Genomic DNA, 22,446 nt, shown 5'->3' with positions numbered 1-22,446 from the left:
CAGTCTTGACAGCTCCTTCACATGCTGGAGCCAGGTTCTGATGGGAGCCTGTTTTGGAGGCCCAGTCACCCCCATCAGAAAATGTGTCTAGTGGATAGTGGACTGAGTGGGTCTGGCTGGGCTGGGGGGTGTCATGCATGTGACATCATGAATACGTGATGCACTCCCCCAATGTTTGGCCCAACTTGGCGCACCTGTCCACAGCCTATGAGAAGGAGGTTGCAGCTCAGTACTCTGGTGGAATTCTGAAGCATTGCATACTCTGGTCTTTCTGAGCTTTCCGTCAGAGATGACTTGTAAGGGCACTTAACATCTATCAGTCCAACATATTTGGAATGGAGAATACGGCATGAAATATTTGGGGGAGTAAGACATAAAGGTTGCTACTTTTCTTAGATAGATTTCTAAAACAGCCAATGCTAATTATTTAGTAAGTTTTATTAAAACAAAAAGGGATTATTATGGAGTTAAAGTTGGTGTTATTGGGGTGTAAATCAGTGCAGGCATGTGTGTACAAATAGACATCCATTGGTGAATCTCAGGTCTCTCTTACCATTTGAGCCCATTTTCTACTAGTGGACCTGAGCAGACATAATACTGCATTTCTTTCTTAAACAGACAAAGACCACTGTTGATATTGGCTGTTGTTTGAGTAAAGAAGCAAGTTCTTCCCCTGTTATTCTTTACATTATCGGCCTCTATGCACCTGTGTTACCTTTCTTTTCTTGCATAACATGCCAGGAATGATTTACTAAGGAGGAGCCATCAATTTAATCAAACTCTTATTAGTTAACAGAATTCTATAAAGCAGTTTCCTTGAGAGCTCTGAACGTGAGCCTTGAAAAACTGAAATACTCCAAGCTACAAAAGAGATCGCTCTCCCCTACACTTTTCAACTCTAAAAACAAAAGGTAGGTAAGTTTTCTTGTAAATTAAACTTTCCAGGGAAAAGCAGGACTACTGAATGACAAACAACTAATATACTCTTTCTTGAATGAGTCCTAAGGGGCAACAAGGTATTTCATCGATGCATGAAAACTCTTGTCACAGTGCATATTCTTTTCTGGTGTGACAACATTTGTGTTGCCAGAGATTAATAGTTATTTTGAGAGGACTGAATGTGAACTCCCATTGTGCAAGTGGAACCCTGCTCATTCGGCATGGGATACAACCCTTAATTTCTATATTGTAAAATCAATCAGAGTATTTTTCTTGTTACTATTTTGTACATACAATGTTTTCCACTAAACAATTGTTGCATTTCTTAGCAATGAAACGCAAGAATTAAAGTGATTTTCAGGCTTAATGGCACTGTATGTCATAGGGGGAGTAGAACAGAAATAAATCTCTCCAACAATGCCAGGAACAGTCAGAGGCTAACACTGAAAGGAAAACTGGTTTTGCCCCAGTTGCTTATCATCATCATCATCATGATTATTATCATTACCATTAATATTATTACCCCATCCATGCAGTTCATAAAGCACCCAGGAGGAATTTGCAAGCGTTCCAATTGCAGGGGGAAGTTTTCTGCTTCATTCCCACCTCCCCTGAGTACAGGAATGAGTGTGAGGATAGCAGCACTGACCAAACTATGATGCCAGGCAGCATAAAGTGAGGCCAAGGACTGCTATTTTGCATGCTGCACACATGCACTGACCAAACAACCGTGTCAGGGTGAAAGAGAAAAGCCTTCTTGTGCAGGGGAAAGCTTGCACAGTAGCAAAGGTGAGTTGTCTCTGGAGAGAGGCTCTCACAGTAATGAGGAAGGGTCAGATGAAGAAGAATTAAAGAGCAGCGGGAAGACCTCAGTCTAACAACAACAACAAAGTGCAAAGGCTAGGTGAGTTGCTTCAATGATGAACCAAGCCTCTGTTCTTTAAATGATGGGCCTTTATGTTGCTCACCTGTGATGGAAGAGAAGCATGGGATCCTGCTATGGGATCTGCAAAAAGAGTAGGATTTCACAAAATGACATCTCTATTTCTTTCTGATTTCCTGCTGTTGCATAATAGAGGTAACTGTTCTCATCTCTTTATTCTTATGCAGGCAATGGAACTAGCTGAGAAATACCTTTTCACATACAAAGGATTCTATTTCCAGCCAGATATGGTTTCAGCTGAATACTTGGATACCCTGGAGGATTTTGAAATAAGAGACAGTGATGTATTTTTAGTCACTTATCCAAAGTCAGGTAAGAGTGCATTTTCATAGGAAGAACCATGATTGCCATTCAACCATGATGGATACCCACATATATGTAAATAGTATCTATTATCCTAAGGCAAGTTTAAAACCACATGCAAAATTGAGGTGAATATATGTAGTATGGAACTTATCAGGTTACGTAAAGATGAACTGGGTAATTATTATTTTTAAGATGGAGTAATATGTTTCCCACCGGTGTCAACCTGTTTGAGGTTTTGAAAACAACATAAATACACATCAAAAACATTCAAATTTGGTTGCTAGTGGTTTATTGTATTCACTGACTTTCAGATTTTATATGTGGTTGTAAAATGGTGTTTGCAAAATTCTATTCTTAAAAAAACTTCCATACTGTGTCTCTGTATTTCAGCATTTATCTGCCACAGATTTGCCAATAATAACGGGCGTCCGTATCCAATGCAGTTGTGCCCTCCATTCAATAGCTTCCACTTCCACACCAGAACTTCCTTCACTCTTCTCTCCCCTTGTGTCCCCAGTGTTCCTCAATCTGCCTTGGAGGGTTGGTGGGGTGGGGAAGACCCAATAACCAGGAGTGGGAGAGGAGAGAGGGGGCAAGTTCTGCACTGTACAGGCATTTAGGACTTGGGTGACATGAAGAAAGGCTTCTGCAACTGCCTTTTGCCTATTATGTTTGTCTCACTGGCCATTTGTCAATATTCCTGTTCCTAGAATGCATTGATAAAAAATCATGGTTTGAATCCACTGAATCAAAATACTTTGGAGAACAGACAACTTTCTTTTAAATTCCTGGTCTTTGACTGTCATTTGTATAATGTTCTGAGAAGAATCTTTAATAGCGTTTTTGGTAGCTTGCTAAAAAATAAAGGAACTTATTAGCAAATATTGTTCTGTCTTCCGAAATCCTCGATGCAGAGACATGTTGTTCTCAGTTATTTCACTCTGCAAAGTACTAAGTACATTCATGACAATGAATGAATGAAATAGACTTATTCTCGTTTATAGGAACAATATGGACTCAAAATATTTTGAGCTTGATTTATCATGAAGGTCACCGAGATGGAACTGAAAAAGTGGATTTACTAGACAGAGTTCCATGGCTGGAGTACAATATGCGCAATGCGGATTACATCAGTCGTCCATCACCTCGCCTCTTTGCTTCCCATCTACCCTACTATTTAGCACCCAAGGGATTAAGGAACAGAAGAGCAAAAGTAGGAAACAGCACATTTATTATTTGATCAAATTAAACGTTTGTCTTGTCTTATTTAAATTAACATCTGGGTTTCTGTTAACATTTCTCCATTTCTGAGGGCAGTTCAGAAATTTTATGTGTATATATCCTACTTTCAGACCCACAGAAATAACTACAGAAGCAAAACAGAAGAGACAGTAGGAACAATAAGATCAGCAATAGAATAGAATTTGTTGTTATTCCTGCAGGTTGTTTATGTGGTCAGAAACCCAAAGGATGTCTTGGTGTCCTATTACCATTTTTCCAAAACTTCACGCAAATTAGAAGAAGTAGAAGATTTTGGAATTTTCATGGAGAGGTTTTTGGCTGGAAAGGGTAAGGATGATTTCCTACTCTAAAATGAACAACTTTTTAATAATAGTTTTAATAATAATTTTGATTAGTTTTCAATTACAACCCAATGACAGACTCATTACAACAATACAATTACTAATACCAATCATTATGTCTATCTTTCCTGGTTGTTGCTGTTTTCCATCATGCCTTGCCAGACAAATTTTGAAAGATCTTTTTGCCATTGTTTGAAGTATACTGCACCTCTGACTACAGGTATCGATTGGAATAAAAACAGCATTCTTATCAATACATTCATTTTGATCACCGAGATTCTCCCCCACAGTGACAGGTTTATTTTCCATATTACACTTCCATATTTCTTTTTATTTCATTTCATTCCATTCCTTTACATAATTATCTTTCAAAATGTTTATATTTCTAGCTGTTAGCCATACACCAAGGTATTTTACCTTCTTTTCTACCACCAACTTTGTTGTTTCTCTAAATTCATTTTTCTGTTGTTCCGAGATATTCTTTAACAGAACCTTTGTTTTATTTTTATTTAGCCTAAAGCCTGCTACTTGTCCAAATTGTTTAATTTTTTCCAGCACCCTTGGTATGTTGTCCAAGGGGTCTTCTACCATTATCACCAGGTCATCCGCAAAAGCTTTAATTTATATGATTTTCAACCCACTGTTATTCCTTTAATGCTATCATCCATTCTTATATTCTTTGCCAGATTTCTAAGGTTAATATAAATAATAATGGAAACAGGGGGTAACCCTGTCTTGTTTCTTTTGGTATCTTACATTTTTCTGTTATTGTCTTGTTTACAATCAACATTGCCTGTTGTTCAAAATAAATTGCTTCTATCCCATTTAAGAAAGTCTGACTGAAGTCCATCATTTCAATCATTTTTTCCAAGAGACATTATCAAAAGCCTTCTCTGCATCAACAAACATCAGTGCCGCCTGTCTTTCATCCATGACCTCTAGATACTCAATCACATCTATTATATTTCTTATGTTATTTTTCATCTGTCAGCCAGGTAGAAAACCAGCTTGATACTGATGTATCAAATCCTTCAAAATTACTTACAAACGTTCCGCCATAATACTGGTGAACAGTTTATAGTCATTATTCAGCAGAGAAATTGGTCTATAATTTTTTACTGCTGTTAAATCAGTATCCTGTTTAATAATAATAATAATAGTAGTAGTAATAATAATAATAAATTTTTATTTGTACCCCGCCCTCCCCGGCTATAACCGGGCTCAGGGCAGCTAATATATGCCTTTTTCCAGGATTCTGGGACTTTCCTTGATCTCAGGATGTTATTCATAAGTTCTTTCAGTGGCTCTGAGATATACATTTGCAGTTTTCTGTAATATTTTGTGGTCAGTCCATCAGGTCCAGACGATTAGTCTGGTTGATAGCTTTTGTCCCTTCATCCTTATCTCCTTTGACAACAGATTAAAGAAATTCTCTGTGTGGTAAGGAACATTTTCAGAATGCCATGTCTGATGCCATAGGTTACTCTGAGGAAATTCCACATCCATGCATCACAAAGAGTCTCCAACTAAGACTCCAACTACACCATTTTATGCCACTGATGACTAGTGTCCATTGATGGTAGGGAATAGATCTAGCCAACGCCCAAAGGAAATCAGGTGGATTTATATTCTCTTTGCATCAGGATGTAGCAGCTACAAATCATTACAAGGTGGAGCCCCTAATCCTTAATCAAGTGTAGAGATTCGTGTCAAGTTATAACTCAGAAACCCAGACCATGTCTCCTAAATGTTGCAAGTATTAACTGCCACACTATATAAGGAAACTGGCAGTGTGGGAAGGAAGGGAGCTGGAGGAAGGCTGGACTGATCTCAGCCCACCCATAACTCTCCCATCACATCAGGTTGTGAAGCACTGCAGGTAGCGTTAAAATGCAGAACTCTTCTGCAAATTCCTTCTCTGAGAAAGTGTTTGGTGAGGGTGAATGGTATTAATTCAGCTTCTCTTTAATGGTTTGTAGCAATGCTGGTTCTTAAATTAATTCCTCTAAATTGTTTAAATGGAATTTATATGTTTGTACTGCTTTTCTCTGAATGTTTTTCAAAAAAAACACCTGATCTACATTTTATGCCAAATCAACTTCTTTCCCATCAGTACTTGCAAGTTTATGGTTGGACCATGTGGAAGGCTGGTACACTCACAAGGATGACTTCAATATTCTATTTCTTACCTATGAAGAAATGAAGAAGGTAAGTTATCAAAATGCTATCCAGTCTGATATTAAGCATCCTTCAAAACTCTCCTTTACAAAATGGAGGAAGGAAGCAATTTGATTATTCAAGTGCCCTCAGCTGCTGCTTCCCCTGCTAGTCTCATCTCCTTTCTAAAGGTTTTATTAAAAAGACTAGTGGGCCATGGACTGAGGAGCCGCTTTTCAGACCCCAGACTGCGAAAAGTGCACTTTAACCATTTCCCCTGAGGGATTACGGGGCGATAAATAAAGTGTTGTGATCCCAAGCAAGATATATCATTTCACAGGCCCTCAGATGCTGAGGAGAGATGTTACAGAACCTCCCTTGTGTCTTCAACAGGGGCATTTATTTATTTACTTGTGGACTCAGTTGAAAGAGCTGCCCCAGAATATAGTGCGTTCTGCATGGCTCATGGAATAAAAGCAACAATGAAAGTACACTATAATGCAATGGCAATTATTACAAACTAGGCAAAGAAATATCCAGGCTGCTTGTATCTCCTGCTTGTAATCCTGAGAACGGGGCCTGACAGGCCTCTGTACAGCACAGAGGGTTCTTTTTTAAATGTTTTTAAATTATTCTTTCATTCTTTTAAATTCTTTTTTTAGCTTAAATGTTTAGTTGCGGGGGGCCCACTAGGGGCGCATCGGAAGATGACTGACAATAACATCTCTCCGACCCACACGAGGTAATTTGGAGGCTATGATGGGAGTAATTAGCCTCCCTACCCCCCCCAGGATGGTGGGGGGGACTGCCCTTGCCTGCTGTGCCCTACACCACTCCCAAATTTGTGGGGGTGGGGGCACTAGGCACAAAGCCCTCCTGTGGGATTCTGGCACTCTTGGACACCGTCCCTGATCTGCGTCACTAGCTGCAAGAACTTCAAAAGAAACAATTTGGATGAAGCTAATTGCACATATTTCAAGGAAGGAGGGGGAGTAAAGACTGCTAACAGAAGAGATCTCTGATAAAACAAGACAAGAATAAATCATAAGAAGATACGCCAAGATACGGTATGGCAAATGACTGATGGGGGAGGGGGAAAAAACTTTCCTTTCTTTCCTTATGTGATTAAACAAGAATCCCCTCCCCTTACGAGTCAGAAATGTCATTTTAAGGACTTAAGCTGTGGATTTAAGACTGTGTGGAGATAAACTTTCGAACCAAACCATGTTTTAAGAAGAGCATGGAATGTACAAGAGCTCTGGAATGACGCAGTTAAAAATGCCGTCGCCATATTGGGAAGTTCTGTCGGAGGTCTTGTTTTTTTTAAAATAAAATTTTTGTTGAGTTTTCAAAGTTTACACACACACAAACAATACACAACACAAACATACAAACACAAATACAAACACATATAATTTCAAATCCCTAATTTCTTAACCACTTTCCTGGACTTCCCCACACCTCCCCCTCCTGCATTCCAACTTCAATAGTTTACTCAGCAAGTTCTTATCTTCCTCTTTTACCTTATTAATATTTTACTTGTTTCTTCTTAGTTAACCAAATTTGACTTATAACCCTCAGTTTAAACCAACATACCCATCCTTAACATACTTTTCTAAGGACGACCCCATTCCCCTTCCACAGATTTCCCAATTTTTATATTATTTACAAAACAAAGTAACAAAAAAACAGCATATATTTAAACACCCTTTGGATTCCCAAACTCTCGCCCCCCCTTTCCCGGTCTCGATCCTCAGCAAATGTCCATCAATCAATCAACTCTCAGCCCGGATCTCTCACGTCCGAGGCCCTTAAGTCTCTCTCAGTCCCTCTCTGCCGGTTTTGTTGGTAGTCTTTTATAGTAGACATCGAATCTCGGAGAAGCTCTGACCCAATAGGGTCTATATTTCTTCCAACCAGACCTCCGTATTCAAAAGTGGAGCCCAAGTCATATTTCTTGTTCCTTTTAGATCCAAATGTCCCAAATGTCCCCAAAGCTCCAATTTTCGCCTTGATCAAATTTGTAATCCATAGGTCTTCCAATCTCCCCATGGGGAGATTCCTCGAATCTTCATTCTCAAGTTCAAACCAAATTTTCATCATCCAGGTCTTGTTTTCTTTGTAATCCATTCTTACAGGCCGCTGGTTGTCCTTTTTCACCTGCAACATTTCAGCTCCTCCTTCCCACTCTAAGTCTGGACATATCTCTTTCTGTTCGACTGCAGGGTTTTCTTGAGTCAAGTCCTTGGGACCATCAACAAAGTTATTTACTTTCAATTTCAAAGTCAAAACATCTGTAGCCATAGCTGCACTCTGGTCTTGTAATTTTCCCACGAGAAAGAACATCTATTCCAGCTCAGCCTGTAATTTTCCATCTGCAGCCATTGTAATGTCTCAGAACCCCCTCTAGAGGGGTTCTGGTTACTTAATATTCTTCTCCAACAGTCTGATTACTTTGTTCTTATTTTTCCTTTATTTTCAACAGTTTCAAGTTAAATGTATCAAAAATAACCAGCAGAAATAGCAAAAAGCCAACTCTTGTAACTTTGACAGCTCGTTTGACAGCTGTCAAACTCTTTATACCTTCTCAGCAGGCTCTCTCGCGGATCACTCCCGGATCCCGGGGGGTTGTGTCTCGGCTCCTTAAAATCAGTTCTTATCCTCCAGCAAAATACTTATAGTGCCAAATCGTGGAATTAATAACTTTTATCTCACAAGGAGAGAAGTGGTCTCTCGACCTTAGTTATCCAATTCTTGCTTTAAATTGTCTGCAAAAACAGGGGGGCGGACTTCCTTTTAACACATCCCACGGTCGTGCCGAATTTAAAATAGAAATTTTAAGTCCAATTTCCGTATTACTCACGGGTTGTTACTTTTGCAGCCCAAATGTTCAAGGAAGAAGTCAGCCATGGCTCGCGGCTTCACTTCGTAGAAGAAGCGATCCACTCACAGCACCACACCACTCTCCATCACCAGCTCTGAAGCCTTTAAAAAGGCTTCTTTGCTGGTCGGGGAGGGCACAAATGGTGCCCGCCGAGTTACCAGGTCCACAGGTTTCCGCGCCTGTGGTTTCTGAGGGTCCCTGCGTCGCCGCCGCGGCAGGACCCGTCTTCTACAAAGCCGATTCCCTCCGGAGCTCGGAGGGAATCCGCCATTTGCCAATCGCGCTAACCCGGAAGTCCTGTGTCGGAGGTCTTGAGTCTGGGAGAAGAAATAGAGAAATAGAGTTGCTTTTATATTGTGGGTGAAACTCCTCAGAGGGACTTAAGAGCGACAGTTTTGCGAGATAATGATGGAAAGAGCGATGTTATCTATGAAGGTGATGATATATGGAAACCATCTCAATTTGAGGATTGGAAGAACGGAAAAATTCACACAGGATTAATATTGGTGTTTATCGGCTTAAGGAGACTATCAGAAGAGATCATAAAGAAAAAAGAGAAAATATATGAACAAGATGTGATGTGGAAACAGCAAGATAAGACTGGATAGAATTATGAACTCTGTTTGGACTGATTTGGTCTGATTTGGACATTAATGCAGTAGCAAGAAGATGATCAGAATCCCCCTTCGGATCTTGAAATGTGGTCCCCCCAACAAAATTTAAAATTCGGCTTTGTAATTCGGAATTTATGTGATGTGATTTAATTTGACTTGATTGGCCGGTTAATAAAAATTATTTAAAAAATAAAAATAAATGTTTAGTTGCAGTTAGGGATTTGCTTAAATTTAGTATGAGTGTCGTTTATTATAATTATTTTTAGTTTCTATTGTTTTATTGGTTTTTTGTTTAGTTTGTATTTTGTTTTTAAGGGGCGGGGTGAAGGCTGCCTGGGAGTGGGCCCCAGCCAACAGAATGGCTGGGGCAAGTTCCACGGGGGGGGGGGATGTACTGGGACAACTGATCTCAGTGATCACGGGTAGGAGGAGGAGTTACACTAAGACCAGACCATGTCATTAGAGAGGAAGCAGATTTAGTTGCTGTTTGAGGACTATTCCTGCCTCCAGGTCTGGTCTTGACCAGATGGATACTGGAATCAGCAAAGGATACCCACATGACCTGAAGGTGCAGCTGTGCAATGCCAAGTCAATGATTCACAAGACCACTGCCATCCATGACTTGATTGTGGATGGAGGACTTGATCTGACATGTGTGACAGAAACTTGGTTGGATGAAGCAGATGGTCCTGTTCTTGCCGCTGCTTGTCCACCAGGTTTCTCTTACGCACAGCAACCCAGGTCATGGGGGGGGGGGTTGCGGTGATTTTTAGGAAGTCATTAGCTTGCACCAGGCGTCCTATTGGGAAGACTCAGTTTTCTGAGTGCATGTTATGGAACTTGGGCAATAGGGGCAGTACAGGATTCCTTTTGGTGTACTGACCTCCCTGCTGCACCAAGGATTCGCTGCCCGAGCTGCTTCAGGTTGTGGTGGATGTTCTCCTGGAGACACCTAATTTGGTTGTCCTAGGGTATTTTAACATCCACACCGATGCGACCTTACAAGGGGCCGCTCAGGACTTTGTGGAAAGCATGGCCTCCATGGGGCTGTCCTTAAATAGGTTTGGCCCAAGTCATAGTCACGGACATGCCTTAGACCTGGTGTTCACCTCTATGGATGTGGGTGACCTGACACTAAGTAAAAGCGAAACAAAAGAAGTGCCATGGTCAGATCACTTCCTGGTGCAACTGGACTTCTCTGTGACCTCTGCAGGGAGGTGGGACTGATTCAGATCATAGAATCATAGAATCATAGAATCATAGAGTTGGAAGAGACCACAAGGGCCATCGAGTCCAACCCCCTGCCAAGCAGGAAACACCATCAGAGCACTCCTGACATATGGTTGTCAAGCCTCTGCTTAAAGACCTCCAAAGTAGGAGACTCCACCACACTCCTTGGCAGCAAATTCCACTGTCGAACAGCTCTTACTGTCAGGAAGTTCTTCCTAATGTTTAGGTGGAATCTTCTTTCTTGTAGTTTGGATCCATTGCTCCGTGTCCGCTTCTCTGGAGCAGCAGAAAACAACCTTTCTCCCTCCTCTATGTGACATCCTTTTATATATTTGAACATGGCTATCATATCACCCCTTAACCTCCTCTTCTCCAGGCTAAACATGCCCAGCTCCCTTAGCCGTTCCTCATAAGGCATCGTTTCCAGGCCTTTGACCATTTTGGTTGCCCTCCTCTGGACACGTTCCAGTTTGTCAGTGTCCTTCTTGAATTGTGGTGCCCAGAACTGGACACAGTACTCCAGGTGTGGTCTGACCAGAGCAGAATACAGTGGCACTATTACTTCCCTTGATCTAGATGCTATACTCCTATTGATGCAGCCCAGAATTGCATTGGCTTTTTTAGCTGCCGCGTCACACTGTTGGCTCATGTCAAGTTTGTGGTCAACCAAGACTCCTAGATCCTTTTCACATGTACTGCTCTCAAGCCAGGTGTCACCCATCTTGTATTTGTGCCTCTCATTTTTTTTGCCCAAGTGCAATACTTTACATTTCTCCCTGTTAAAATTCATTTTGTTTGTTTTTGCCCAGTTCTCTAATCTGTCAAGGTCGTTTTGAAGTGTGATCCTGTCCTCTGGGGTGTTAGCCACCCCTCCCAGTTTGGTGTCATCTGCAAATTTGATCAGGATGCCCTTGAGTCCATCATCCAAGTCGTTGATAAAGATGTTAAATAAGACCGGGCCCAAGACAGAACCCTGTGGCACCCCACTAGTCACTCTTCTCCAGGATGAAGAGGAACCATTGATGAGCACCCTTTGGGTTCGGTCTGTCAGCCAGTTACAAATCCACTGAGTGGTAGCAGAGTCAAGACCGCATTTTACCAGCTTCTTTACAAGAATATCATGGGGCACCTTGTCAAATGCCTTACTGAAATCAAGGTAGGCTATATCCACTGTGTTCCCTTCATCTACCAGGCTTTTAATTCTGTCAAAAAATGAGATCAGGTTAGTCTGACATGACTTATTTTTCAGAAATCCATGCTGACTATTGGTGATCACAGCATTCCTTTCTAGGTGCTCACAGACTGTTTGCTTAATGATCTGCTCCAGAATCTTCCCTGCTATTGATGTCAGACTGACTGGGCGGTAATTATTTGGGTCCTCTCTTTTCCCCTTTTTGAAAATAGGGACAACATTTGCCCTCCTCCAGTCTGCCGGGACTTCGCCTGTTCTCCAGGATTTCTCGAAGATGACTGCCAGTGGTTCTGAGATCACATCTGCCAGTTCTTTTAATACTCTTGGATGCAGTTCATCTGGCCCTGGAGACTTGAATACATCTAAACTAGCCAAATATTCTTGTACTGTCTCCTTAGTTATTCTGGGCTGTGTTTCCTTTGCTGAATCATTTGCTCCAAATTCTTCAGGTCGGGCATTGTTTTCTTTATCGGAGAAGACTGAGGCAAAGAAGGCATTGAGGAGTTCAGCCCTTTCTGTGTCCCCTGTTTGCATTTCACCATCTTCTCCTCTGAGTGACCCCACTGTTTCTTTGTTCTTCCTTTTGCTACGAACATACCCATAAAAGCCTTTTTTGTTGCTTTTAACCTCTCTAGCAAGCCTGAGTTCATTCTGTGCTTTAGCTTTTCTGACTTTGTGTCTACACGTGCTGGCTATTTGTTTGAATTCCTCTTTGGTGGTTTCCCCCCTTTTCCATTTTTTGTACACATCCTTTTTTAATCTTAATTCAGTTAAAAGTTCTTTAGATAGCCACCCTGGCTTCTTTAGGCACCTTCCATGTTTCCGTCTCATTGGTATTGCCTGACGTTGTGCTTTTACTATCTCCCTCTTAACAAACTCCCAGCCATCATGAACTCCCTTTCCTTTTAGTATTGCTGTCCATGGGATCTCACCCAGCACTTCCCTAAGTTTTATGAAGTCGGCTTTCTTAAAGTCAAGAAATTGAGTCCTAGTATGCTTGGCTGCTCCTTTCCGCTGTATAGTAAACTTCAGAAGAGCATGATCACTCGCGCCTAATGATCCTTCCACTTCTACCCCACTAACCAGGTCATCAACATTGGTTAGGACCAGATCTAAAATGGCTGTTCCTCTTGTTGCTTCTCCCACTTTCTGGACAATGAAGTTGTCTGCAAGGCCAGTGAGGAATCTGTTTGACCTTATGCTCTTGGCTGAGTTTGACGTCCAACAAATATCCGGGTAATTGAAGTCCCCCATTACTACTATCTCCCTTCCTTTTGCATGCTTGGCCATCTGTTCCAGGAAGGCATCATCTATGTCCTCCGTTTGGCTTGGGGATCTATAGTAAACTCCCACAATGAGGTCTCTGTTATTCTTCTCTCCCTTAATTTTGACCCAAATGCTCTCACATTGGCTTTGAGGTTCTAAATCTTGGATCTCTTCACAGGTATACACATCCCTGACATATAACGCCACTCCTCCTCCTTTCTTGTCTGGTCTGTTTCTCTGAAATAGATTGTATCCCCCCATTATTACATTCCAATCGTGGGACTTATCCCACCAGGTTTCAGTGATGCCTATTATGTCATATTTAGTTTGCTGTACCAAGAGCTCAAGCTCATCTTGTTTATTTCCCATGCTTTGTGCATTAGTGTACAGACATTGAAGTCCATTAATTATTCCCCCGTGTCTCTTATTTAAGGATTTTTTCCTCCCACCACTAGGTCCGCGTGCTGTTTGCTCCATTTGGTCTATGACATTTGGATGATCATCTTCATTAATTGATAGACTCCTACCTTCAGGAGCACTGTCTCCCTCCCCCACATTAGTCAGTTTAAAGCCCTCCTGATGAGGTTTCTGAGATTTTTGGCAAAAACATTTCTCCCAACCGTTGTGAGGTGCAGCCCATCACTTGCCAGAAGTCCATCTTCAAGAAACTGCAGTCCGTGATCTAAGAATCCAAACCGTTCCTGTTTACACCATTTGCGAAGCCAGCTGTTCACTTCCACTATTTTCCCCTCTCTCCCTGGGCCACGTCGTTCAACTGGGAGGACAGACGAGATGACAATTTGTGCATTTAGTTGCTTCAATTTCCTGCCGAGAGCCTCGTAGTCTCTTTTGATCTTCTGGAGGCTATTGCTTGCAGTGTCATTGGTTCCCACATGAACCAAGAGGAAGGGGAATTTGTCAGTGGGTTTTATGATTCCTCGCAGTCGTTCAGTTACATCTTGGATCTTAGCCCCGGGGAGACAGCACACTTCCCGAGACATCTTGTCAGGCCCACAGATCACTGCTTCTGTTCCCCTCAGTAGGGAATCCCCTATCACCACTACACGCCTCCTCTTGGGTTTGGTCGGGGTTCTTCCGTGAGCTGTCCGTTCCAAGGTCGCCTGCACATTCCCTGAGGACTGACTTTGCTGCTCGTCTTCATATACCTGATCGACTGTAATGAGGGAGAGATCCTCAAATGGAGTCTGCTCTTCGTCTTCCATGCTAGGGGAGAGGACCTCAAAGCGATTGTGTATTTCTAAACAATCAGAGTGAACCCTGGGCCTCCTACTTCTTTGAGTCACGTTTCTCCATATATCTGGCTCCTGTGTTGATGAACTAGCCTCCTTCTCAGGGGAGTCCCCTGTCTCCTCCTTGGTGGGGACGGTGTGCTCTGTTGCTTCCAAGAAGAGCTCCAGCTCTCTAATTCTTTGGAGCGTAGCTACACGTTCCTCCAGTTGCTGGACTTTGTCTTTTAAAAGGGCAATCAACATGCAATTGCTGCAGGTGAAGCTGCCTGCAACCTTTGGCAAGATGGCAAACATTGCGCAGGAATCGCAGGCGACTGCAGCTGTTCCCTCCCCTTCCATCTTGAGATCGTGTTGTTGGGGGTGGCTACAGAGGTCCTCCATCATAAAAAGCTTGAAGACAGGACAAATAACTTCGCCCACAAAAAAAAAACAAAACCTAGGTCTCCCCCAACAAACGTTTGAGACTAGCTCCCCTAAATCTAAAAGATGGATATAACTGCTCCTCCCACAGCTAATCCCCTGCCTCAACAGAAACCCTGCCCCCTCTGACCTTTACACAGGGAAAACAGTTAATCAGCCACAAGAAACACACACACACAAGAAAACCCTTTTTGCTCCTTCTTCAACTGCTGCCCTACGATGGTCCACCCCCTGCACTTAATGGATCCAAATGGTTTCCAGAGAGTGGTAGGGGATGTTTTATCCTATGTTGATGGCCTTTCAGCTGATTCCCTGGTGGCCCGCTGGAATGTTGAGCTAACCAAGGCTATTGACTGTCTGGCTCCGAAGCGCCCTCTCCGATTGCATGGAGCCTGGACAGCCCCTTGGTTTTCCCCAGAGCTGAGGGCAATGAAACAATCACTGAGACGGCTAGAGCACTGGTGGCAGAAAGCTCACTCTGAATCTGAGCGGATACGGGTTAGAGCTCAACATTGAGTCTACCAAGTGGCGACAGTGACAGCGAAGAAGACCTTCTTCACTGTCTCTGTTGCATCTGCAGAACACAACAGCAGGAGACTCTTTCAGGTGGTTCACAATTTAATGGAATCACCTGTGCCATCAGGGCCCGGTAAAGGCCCCAATATCTTCTGCAATGACTTTGCAAAGTTCTTTGCAGATAAAGTCTCTCAGATTCAGAATGAGGTAGACGCCACAGTGGTAGCAGGGCCTGGGTGGGAGAGTGCTAGAGTCCTGTCTAGTCAAGTTGTATGGGATCAATTCCAATCTGTTACCTCCAAGGATGTGGACAAGCTGCTTGGATGAGTGAAACCAACCACCTGTCTCCTTGATCCTTGCCCATCCTGGCTAATAAAAGCGAGCTGCGAAGGGCTGGGCAATGGGCTCTGCAGGGTGATGAATGCTTCCCTCGGTGAGGGAGCCTTCCCAGACCCACTGAAAGAGGCAGTCATTAAACTGCTTCTTAAAAAAAAAAAATATTTAGATGGCCAACTATCGCCTAGTCTCAAATCTTCCATTCTTGGGCAAGGTGATTGATCGGGTAGTTGCTGAACTCCAGGCACACCTGGAGGATGCGGACCATTTGGATCCCTTCCAGTCAGGATTCAGACCTCATCATGGGACTGAAACTGTCTTGGTCACACTGGTCAATGATCTCCAGTGGGCTAGGGACAAAGTTGAAAGCTGTTTCCTAGTTCTGCTGGATCTCTCAGCGGCCTTTGATACCATCTACCACAGCATCCTTCTGGACTGTCTACAGGGGCTGGGAGCTGGGGGACCTGTTATACAGTGGTTCCGCTCTTTTTTCCTGGGCCGTATTCAGAAAGTGGTATTGGGGGATGTGTGTTCAGACCCTTGAGCTCTCACTTGTGGAGTGCCTCAGGGTTCCGTCCTCTCACCCATGCTTTTTAACATCTATATGAAGCTGCTGGGAGAGATCATCAGGGGGTTTGGGCTGGGTGTTCATCAGTATGCAGATGATACCCAGCTCTAGCTCTCTTTTAAATTGGAACCAGTGAAGGTGGTGAAGGTCCTGTGTGAGTATCTGGAGGCGGTTGGAGGATGGATGGTGGCTAAGAGATTGAGATTGAGGTTGAATCCTGACAAGACAGACGTATTGTTTTTGGGGGACAGGGGCTGGGTAGGTGTGGAGGGCTTCCTGGTCTTGAATGTTGTAACTGTGCCTCTGAAGGATCAGGTGTGCAGCCCAATTCCATGTCCAGGGCTGAAACCCTACCTGCCCTTGGACTGCCTTGCCAGAGTGGTGCATGCTCTGGTTATCTTCTGCTTGGACTACTGCAATGTGCTCTACATGGGGCTACCTTTGAAGGTGACCCGGAAACTACAACTAATCCAGAATGTGGCAGCTAGACTGGTGACTTGGAGTGGCCGCCGAGACCACTTAACACCGGTTCTGAAAAACCTACATTGGCTCCCAGAACGTTTCCGGGCACAACTCAAAGTGTTGGTGCTAATCTTTAAAGCCCTAAACGGCCTTGGTCCAGTATATCTGAAGGAGCGTCTCCACCCCCATCGTTCTACCCGGACACTGAGGTCCAGCACTGAGGACCTTCTGGTGGTTCCCTCACTGCGAGAAGCGAAGTTACAGGGAACCAGGCAGAGGGCCTTCTCGGTAGTGGCACCCACCCTGTGGAACGCCCTCCCATCAGATGTCAAAGAAATAAACAACTAACTGACTTTTAGAAAACATCTGAAGGCAGTCCTGTTTAGGGAAGCTTTTAATGTTTGATTAATTATTGTATTTTAATATTTTGTTGGAAGCTGCCCAGAGTGGCTGAGAAAACACAGCCAGATAAGGTAGTAGTAGTAGTAGTAATTATTATTATTATTATTATTATTATTATTATTATTATTATTATGCCTGTTCCATGAGTTTTAGTCACTAGACTGTCAGGTTTCTCTATTGCGGATGGCTTGACATTTAAACCACGTTCCATTTCAGGATCTGAGAAGCTCTGTATTGAAATTATGCAACTTCCTGGGAAAGAGACTGACGGAAAAGGAGGTGGATGCTGTTGTGGATCAGGCTACATTTAATAAAATGAAAGCAGATCCCAGGGCAAACTATGAGTTCATGTCAAATGATTTAATAGACCACAGCAGAGGGCATTTTCTTCGCAAAGGTAAGTCAGTGGCAGATCAAACTGACTTAGTGCGGCTTGCAGAATTCCCGACAGATTCACTTGGCACCTACTATGACATTTGATAGCTACCAAGTAATAGTGATTTCATTTTTTCCAGTCTTCATGAAACTCTCAGTTTCTGGTGTTTCCTAATTTTATAGTTGTTCTATTATGTACTTTCTCTGTTGTTTTTTACTTCTTCTAAATATGTATATTTAAGGGTGGCATAGTTGTCTTTCCAATCTGGAGTGTGGAAACTTTTTCACACAGTCATTCCCAACTAGGGATGGAATATAGCTGGAATTATGGATATTTATTTGACCACCACAATGCACGTTCTTTCTGTCTGTTTCTTGGGCCAGGCACTGTTGGAGATTGGAAGAACATGATGACAGTCGCACAAAATGAAAGATTTGACAGTGTTTTTAAGGAGAGAATGGAAAAGCTACCCTTCAAGTTCTGCTGGGACATCAATGAGGAATCATGAGTCCACCTTTAGCTTGGAAGGATGAAATAAAGTGTGCTGTATGCATTTAATCCAGGCCTATTTGTAAGAGTTAGGGGCAAAAATGTGGCTTAATAGCTTCCTAATGCTTGAATATGTGTAACATTTCTTTTTTTAAGAAAAACATTACAATACAATTACATTTTTACTGTAAACCTATTCTCTTTCTGCATTCCAACATGTCCTAATTTTTGACTCCATGTGCAACAGTCAAGTTGCATGTGCAAACTAACTATTGGGATTAGTAACAGTATTATAATTTGGCACTGTTTTAATGAAGCTACTACTGGATTATTGTAATTGAAAATTAATAAAAATTATTGTTAAAAAAACCTAACTAACTATTGGTGTTGCAGATGCAAATGTAAATCATTCGACTCCCTCAAGTCATTTATTTATTTATTGTTGGTGGAATTCCACTTCACACTCTTCCAGTTGTTCTCTCAGGACAAACATTTCAGTCTGCCAGATGACACAACCCCTCCCCCCTCACCTTCCTTTCCCTCTGCACTGTTCTTGGGGTTCTCCTTACCCCCCACAGAGTCATTTTTGAGGGTGCGTTGGGAATATGCAGGGAGGACAAGTGGGGAAAATGGACAGTGTATGTTTGATGCCCATAGCAATTTCCTTCATGGGTTAGATTGAAAAGGGGGGATTTCCATTGGGATCATGGAGCAGAGAGAAAGGGTTAAAGCAAATTTTGGGGAATGGAGGAGGTGAAATGAGGACCCCAAGAAGCATCTGAGTCCAGGGAGGAGCCCAGTAGTAGAGAAATGTTCTGCCCTGTAACATTGGACACCTCAAGCCAGACACCTCCTGCTGTGGAACAACCTTGGTGACTCTTCCAGTCAACAAGAAGCCTTCCCCTTCAGGGGAGGAAACTAGAGTAAATTCAATGCTAAGCCATTGCCAACACTGCCACCATCTCCTCCAAGGACACTGCACCAGTGCAAAAAATCCTTGCAGACCCAACCCCCCTGGAGGGTGCCTGTTTGCTTGATAGTCTCCTTAGAGAGCTTAGGGCCCAGGTATTCTTGGAACAGGGCCAAACATGGGACATATGAAGGGAGAAGGCTGCACTTTGAAGGTCTAGGAAAATTTAGCCCAGGGCCTGAGAGCAGCAATCAAACACATCAGGCCCTGGGCAAGGTCTCAGGAGCTCAGAGGGGCACATCACTAGTCCCAGCCTGACCCCACAGCCCATCTCTGAGAGACTGGGATGGAGCTGACAGCAAAGCAGTGAAGAAGCCCTCTGCATCCTACCCCCACAAACTATGTCAAGAAAGATTGCTTATGCCATCTTTTTGCATGCCACCCCAATTTTGGGCAGTGCAAGATTTGAAGTGCTCTTTCTCTCAAAAAGGGTATGTGACTATTACAGTAAAGGACCGTGCATGCTGATCTTGGAACCTCCCAACAAAGGTGCCATATCCTGTGCAGCAACTAGGGATGGCATTTTGTGACAACCTGGCGTCACAACTATCTATATTTGACCACCACAGTGCCAGGCACTCTTGGAGGCTGGGAAAACATGATGGCCATTGCAAAAAATTGAAAGCTTTGAGATTGTTTTTCAGGAGCAGATGGAAAGGCTCCTCTACAGGTTCTGCTGGAACATCAGTGGTGAACTGAGTCTACTTCCAGCTTGAGAATATTTTTTACAAACTTTTTCTCTGTCTTGCATGTGTGTACCAATTGTACACACAATTGGTACACACATGCATTGGTACACACAAGGAATGCGGGTGGCGCTGTGGATTAAACCACAGAGCCTAGGACTTGCCAATCAGAAGGTCAGCGGTTCGAATCCCCGCGACGGGGTGAGCTCCCGTTGCTCGGTCCCTGCTCCTGCCAACCTAGCAGTTTGAAAGCACATCAAAAGTGCAAGTGGATAAATAGGTAGCGCTCCGGTGGGAAGGTAAACGGCATTTCCGTGCACTGCTCTGGTTCACCAGAAGCGGCTTAGTCATGCTGGTCACATGACCCGGAAGCTGTATGCTGGCTGCTTTGGCCAACAAAGCAAGATGAGTGCCGCAACCCCAGAGTCGGTCACGACTGGACCTAATGGTCAGGGGTCCCTTTACCTTTACCTTATCAATTGTCCAGATCTTGAGAGATTTGCTGCTGTCCATCTAAAGCTGTGTTGGAACCAAGCAAGCAGTATTCTCAACAGAGTTCCTTGCTTAGGTCCTTCTCTAGAACAGGATGTGCATGTGCTATAGTATCTGTCAATCCATGTGGTTCATAACTGGTCAAGAGCTGTGATTGTTGGAACAGATGCTTGTGATTATTTGAAGGCATTTTGAGTAGAACTATTGCAGGCAAGAAGTAATTTCCTTGTAATGGTCCTACAAAACCAATATGGATACTTGATCATTTCCCTGGTGAAGATAAGTCACTTTGGTGGGTTACACCAAATTGCTGGGTATGCATAACTGTGTGATATAGTATAATTTCAGAAGTGTAGAAAAAGTAACGTAAGAATTACAAGAGCAATTTTATTGTATGCTGCTTGTCATTTACTCACCTTTGGCCCTCGAAGAATGCTTGTGCAATTAGCAATCCATGTGTTGCAAATAATTGGTGGATAATCTTGATTGCTGGAACAGATATTTATTTTTATAGTACTGAATAATCTCTTTGAAAGCTTCATTCCTAAACAAATTTATTATGAGGGAAAGTCTTATTGAGCACATTTGGCTTTAATTCAGAGGATAGGGCTGCTTATCGCTCCCTCACCTCACTCCCCTGGAGAAAGGTTGTGCAAGAAGAGTGACAAAGTCTGATTCCAGAGGAACTCATCTTACCCCAAGGATGATAAACTTTGCAATGATTAATCAGAATTCAAGCCCACGCCAGCCTATAGGAAAAAAAGCTGCACCTTCATACTGCGTGTCAGTTCAAGGCAGGGAAGTTTGATAAGAGACAAGTGCACCCAGAATGTATTCCTTACATTGTTTGACACACATTCTCCTCCCTGTCATTCACTGAGCAAACACAATCACATCTGCTCAGGTAAATTGGACACAAAGATGGATTTTAAACGCAAATTCTGCTGGGAGCACAACAAAGGCAGGTTATGCCAAAGGCAGGTTTCTAAGTATCCTCATGAGTGTGTGGTGGTGCCCACCTGGTATCGTCATGTTTCAAAGGGAGGCAGCCCTTTTGGGGGGCCAGGGTCACTATCAGCAGGGCTCCAAAAAAACAAAAAAAACCAAAACCCTGGCCCCAACAATGGCTCAGCAGCAAACCGCAGATAACAACCTCCTTTGCTTGGCTTTCACTCCCATCAAATTTTCCTCCCTGTGTCGTATTTTAAACATTTATCCTAATAAGGAAGCAGCCTCCTATTTGTGGCATGGTTTTTCTCAGGGTTTTAGAATACTCTTTAGAGTACTGTCAGGTACTCTTACAGCTAAAGATTCTCCAAACCAAAAATCTGTGAGGGAAATGCCAGAGTTTGCCAGGAAAAAAGATAGAAAAAGAGGTCAAGGCAGGCAGGGTGGCAGCCCCTTCTTTAACTCCTCCCTCAAAAACCTTCACATTTCACCTTTAGGCATCGTGCCAAAAAATACCCCAGAGGAATTCAGGCTGATTCATAACCTGTCCTATCCAAAAGGGGGTTCAGTTAATGATACTATACCCCCCAAACTTTGCTCCCTTAAATATACCTCAATTGATCAGGCTGTCAAACTTATTCACAGTTTTGAGCAGGGGGCTCTTTTGGCAAAGTGTGACATTGAATCAGCCTTCCGATTATCGCCAGTTCACCCTAGCAATTTCCATCTTCTTGGCTTTCAGGGTGGATTGATAAAGCTATGCTCATGGGCTGTTCGGTTGCCTGTCCGGCGTTTGAAACATTTAGCACCTTTCTGGACTGTGCTTTGTGTTATAGAACCGGTTTGTTAGGGGTTCTTCATTATCTAGATGATTTTTTATTGATTGGGAAATCAAATAATTCTGAATGTGCTTCTCTTTTAGAGACTGTTACTTCCTTGATGCAGGAGTTGGGAGTCCCCTTGGCAGCTGACAAAACAGAGGGCCCAGTTACAACACTCACCTTTCTTGGTATTCAATTAGACACCATCGCCCAATCATCCCGCCTGCCCCTGGATAAGCTGGTTGCCCTTAAGGAATTTATTTTGCAAATTCTCCCCCTCAGGAAGGTCACCCTCAGACAAATCCAGTCTCTCCTGGGACACCTTAACTTTGCCTGCAGGGTAGCATCCCCAGGGCGACTTTTCTGTGCCCGCCTGGCTAGGTTATCTGTGTGCCTTAAGTCCCCACATCACAGGGTCCACCTGCCCAAGTCTGTCAAGGCAGATTTGGAGATTTGGCTCAGGTTTCTAGAAAATTACAATGGGATCTCCCTATGGCAGGACAACCTTAAACTGTTTTCAGACTTTCAGGTCCAGTCAGATGCCGCAGGGTCCCTCGGTTTTGGAGTTTACTTTAGGGGGCGATGGTGTGCTCAGC

At 43.2% G+C, this 22,446-nt stretch overlaps 1 protein-coding gene across 4 annotated transcripts; it reads left to right on the top strand.

The window, feature by feature from the left end:
* Positions 1 to 873: 873 nt before the first annotated feature.
* Positions 874 to 18,082, top strand: LOC308583617 (amine sulfotransferase-like; the record flags this gene model as incomplete). Of its 4 annotated transcripts, none has more annotated exons than XM_081187792.1 (7): positions 874 to 911; positions 2,050 to 2,194; positions 3,193 to 3,401; positions 3,631 to 3,757; positions 5,885 to 5,979; positions 17,285 to 17,465; positions 17,828 to 18,082. In XM_081187792.1, 6 exons carry the CDS (start codon positions 2,053 to 2,055, stop codon positions 17,950 to 17,952), a joined length of 879 nt encoding a protein of 292 aa, XP_081043918.1. In that variant the 3' UTR covers positions 17,953 to 18,082. The 4 variants fall into 4 exon arrangements, with proteins under 4 accessions (XP_081043918.1, XP_081043919.1, XP_081043917.1 ...); XM_081187793.1 differs by having other exon boundaries at positions 896 to 915; XM_081187791.1 differs by lacking the exon at positions 874 to 911 and adding an exon at positions 1,691 to 1,843.
* Positions 18,083 to 22,446: the final 4,364 nt, after the last annotated feature.

The sequence above is a fragment of the Podarcis bocagei genome (genome assembly GCF_964188305.1).
Source record: "Podarcis bocagei genome assembly, chromosome: 3".
Lineage (NCBI taxonomy): Eukaryota > Metazoa > Chordata > Lepidosauria > Squamata > Lacertidae > Podarcis > Podarcis bocagei.
Note: the sequence above shows the minus strand (reverse complement) of the source record. Positions and strands in the feature narration are given on the sequence as shown.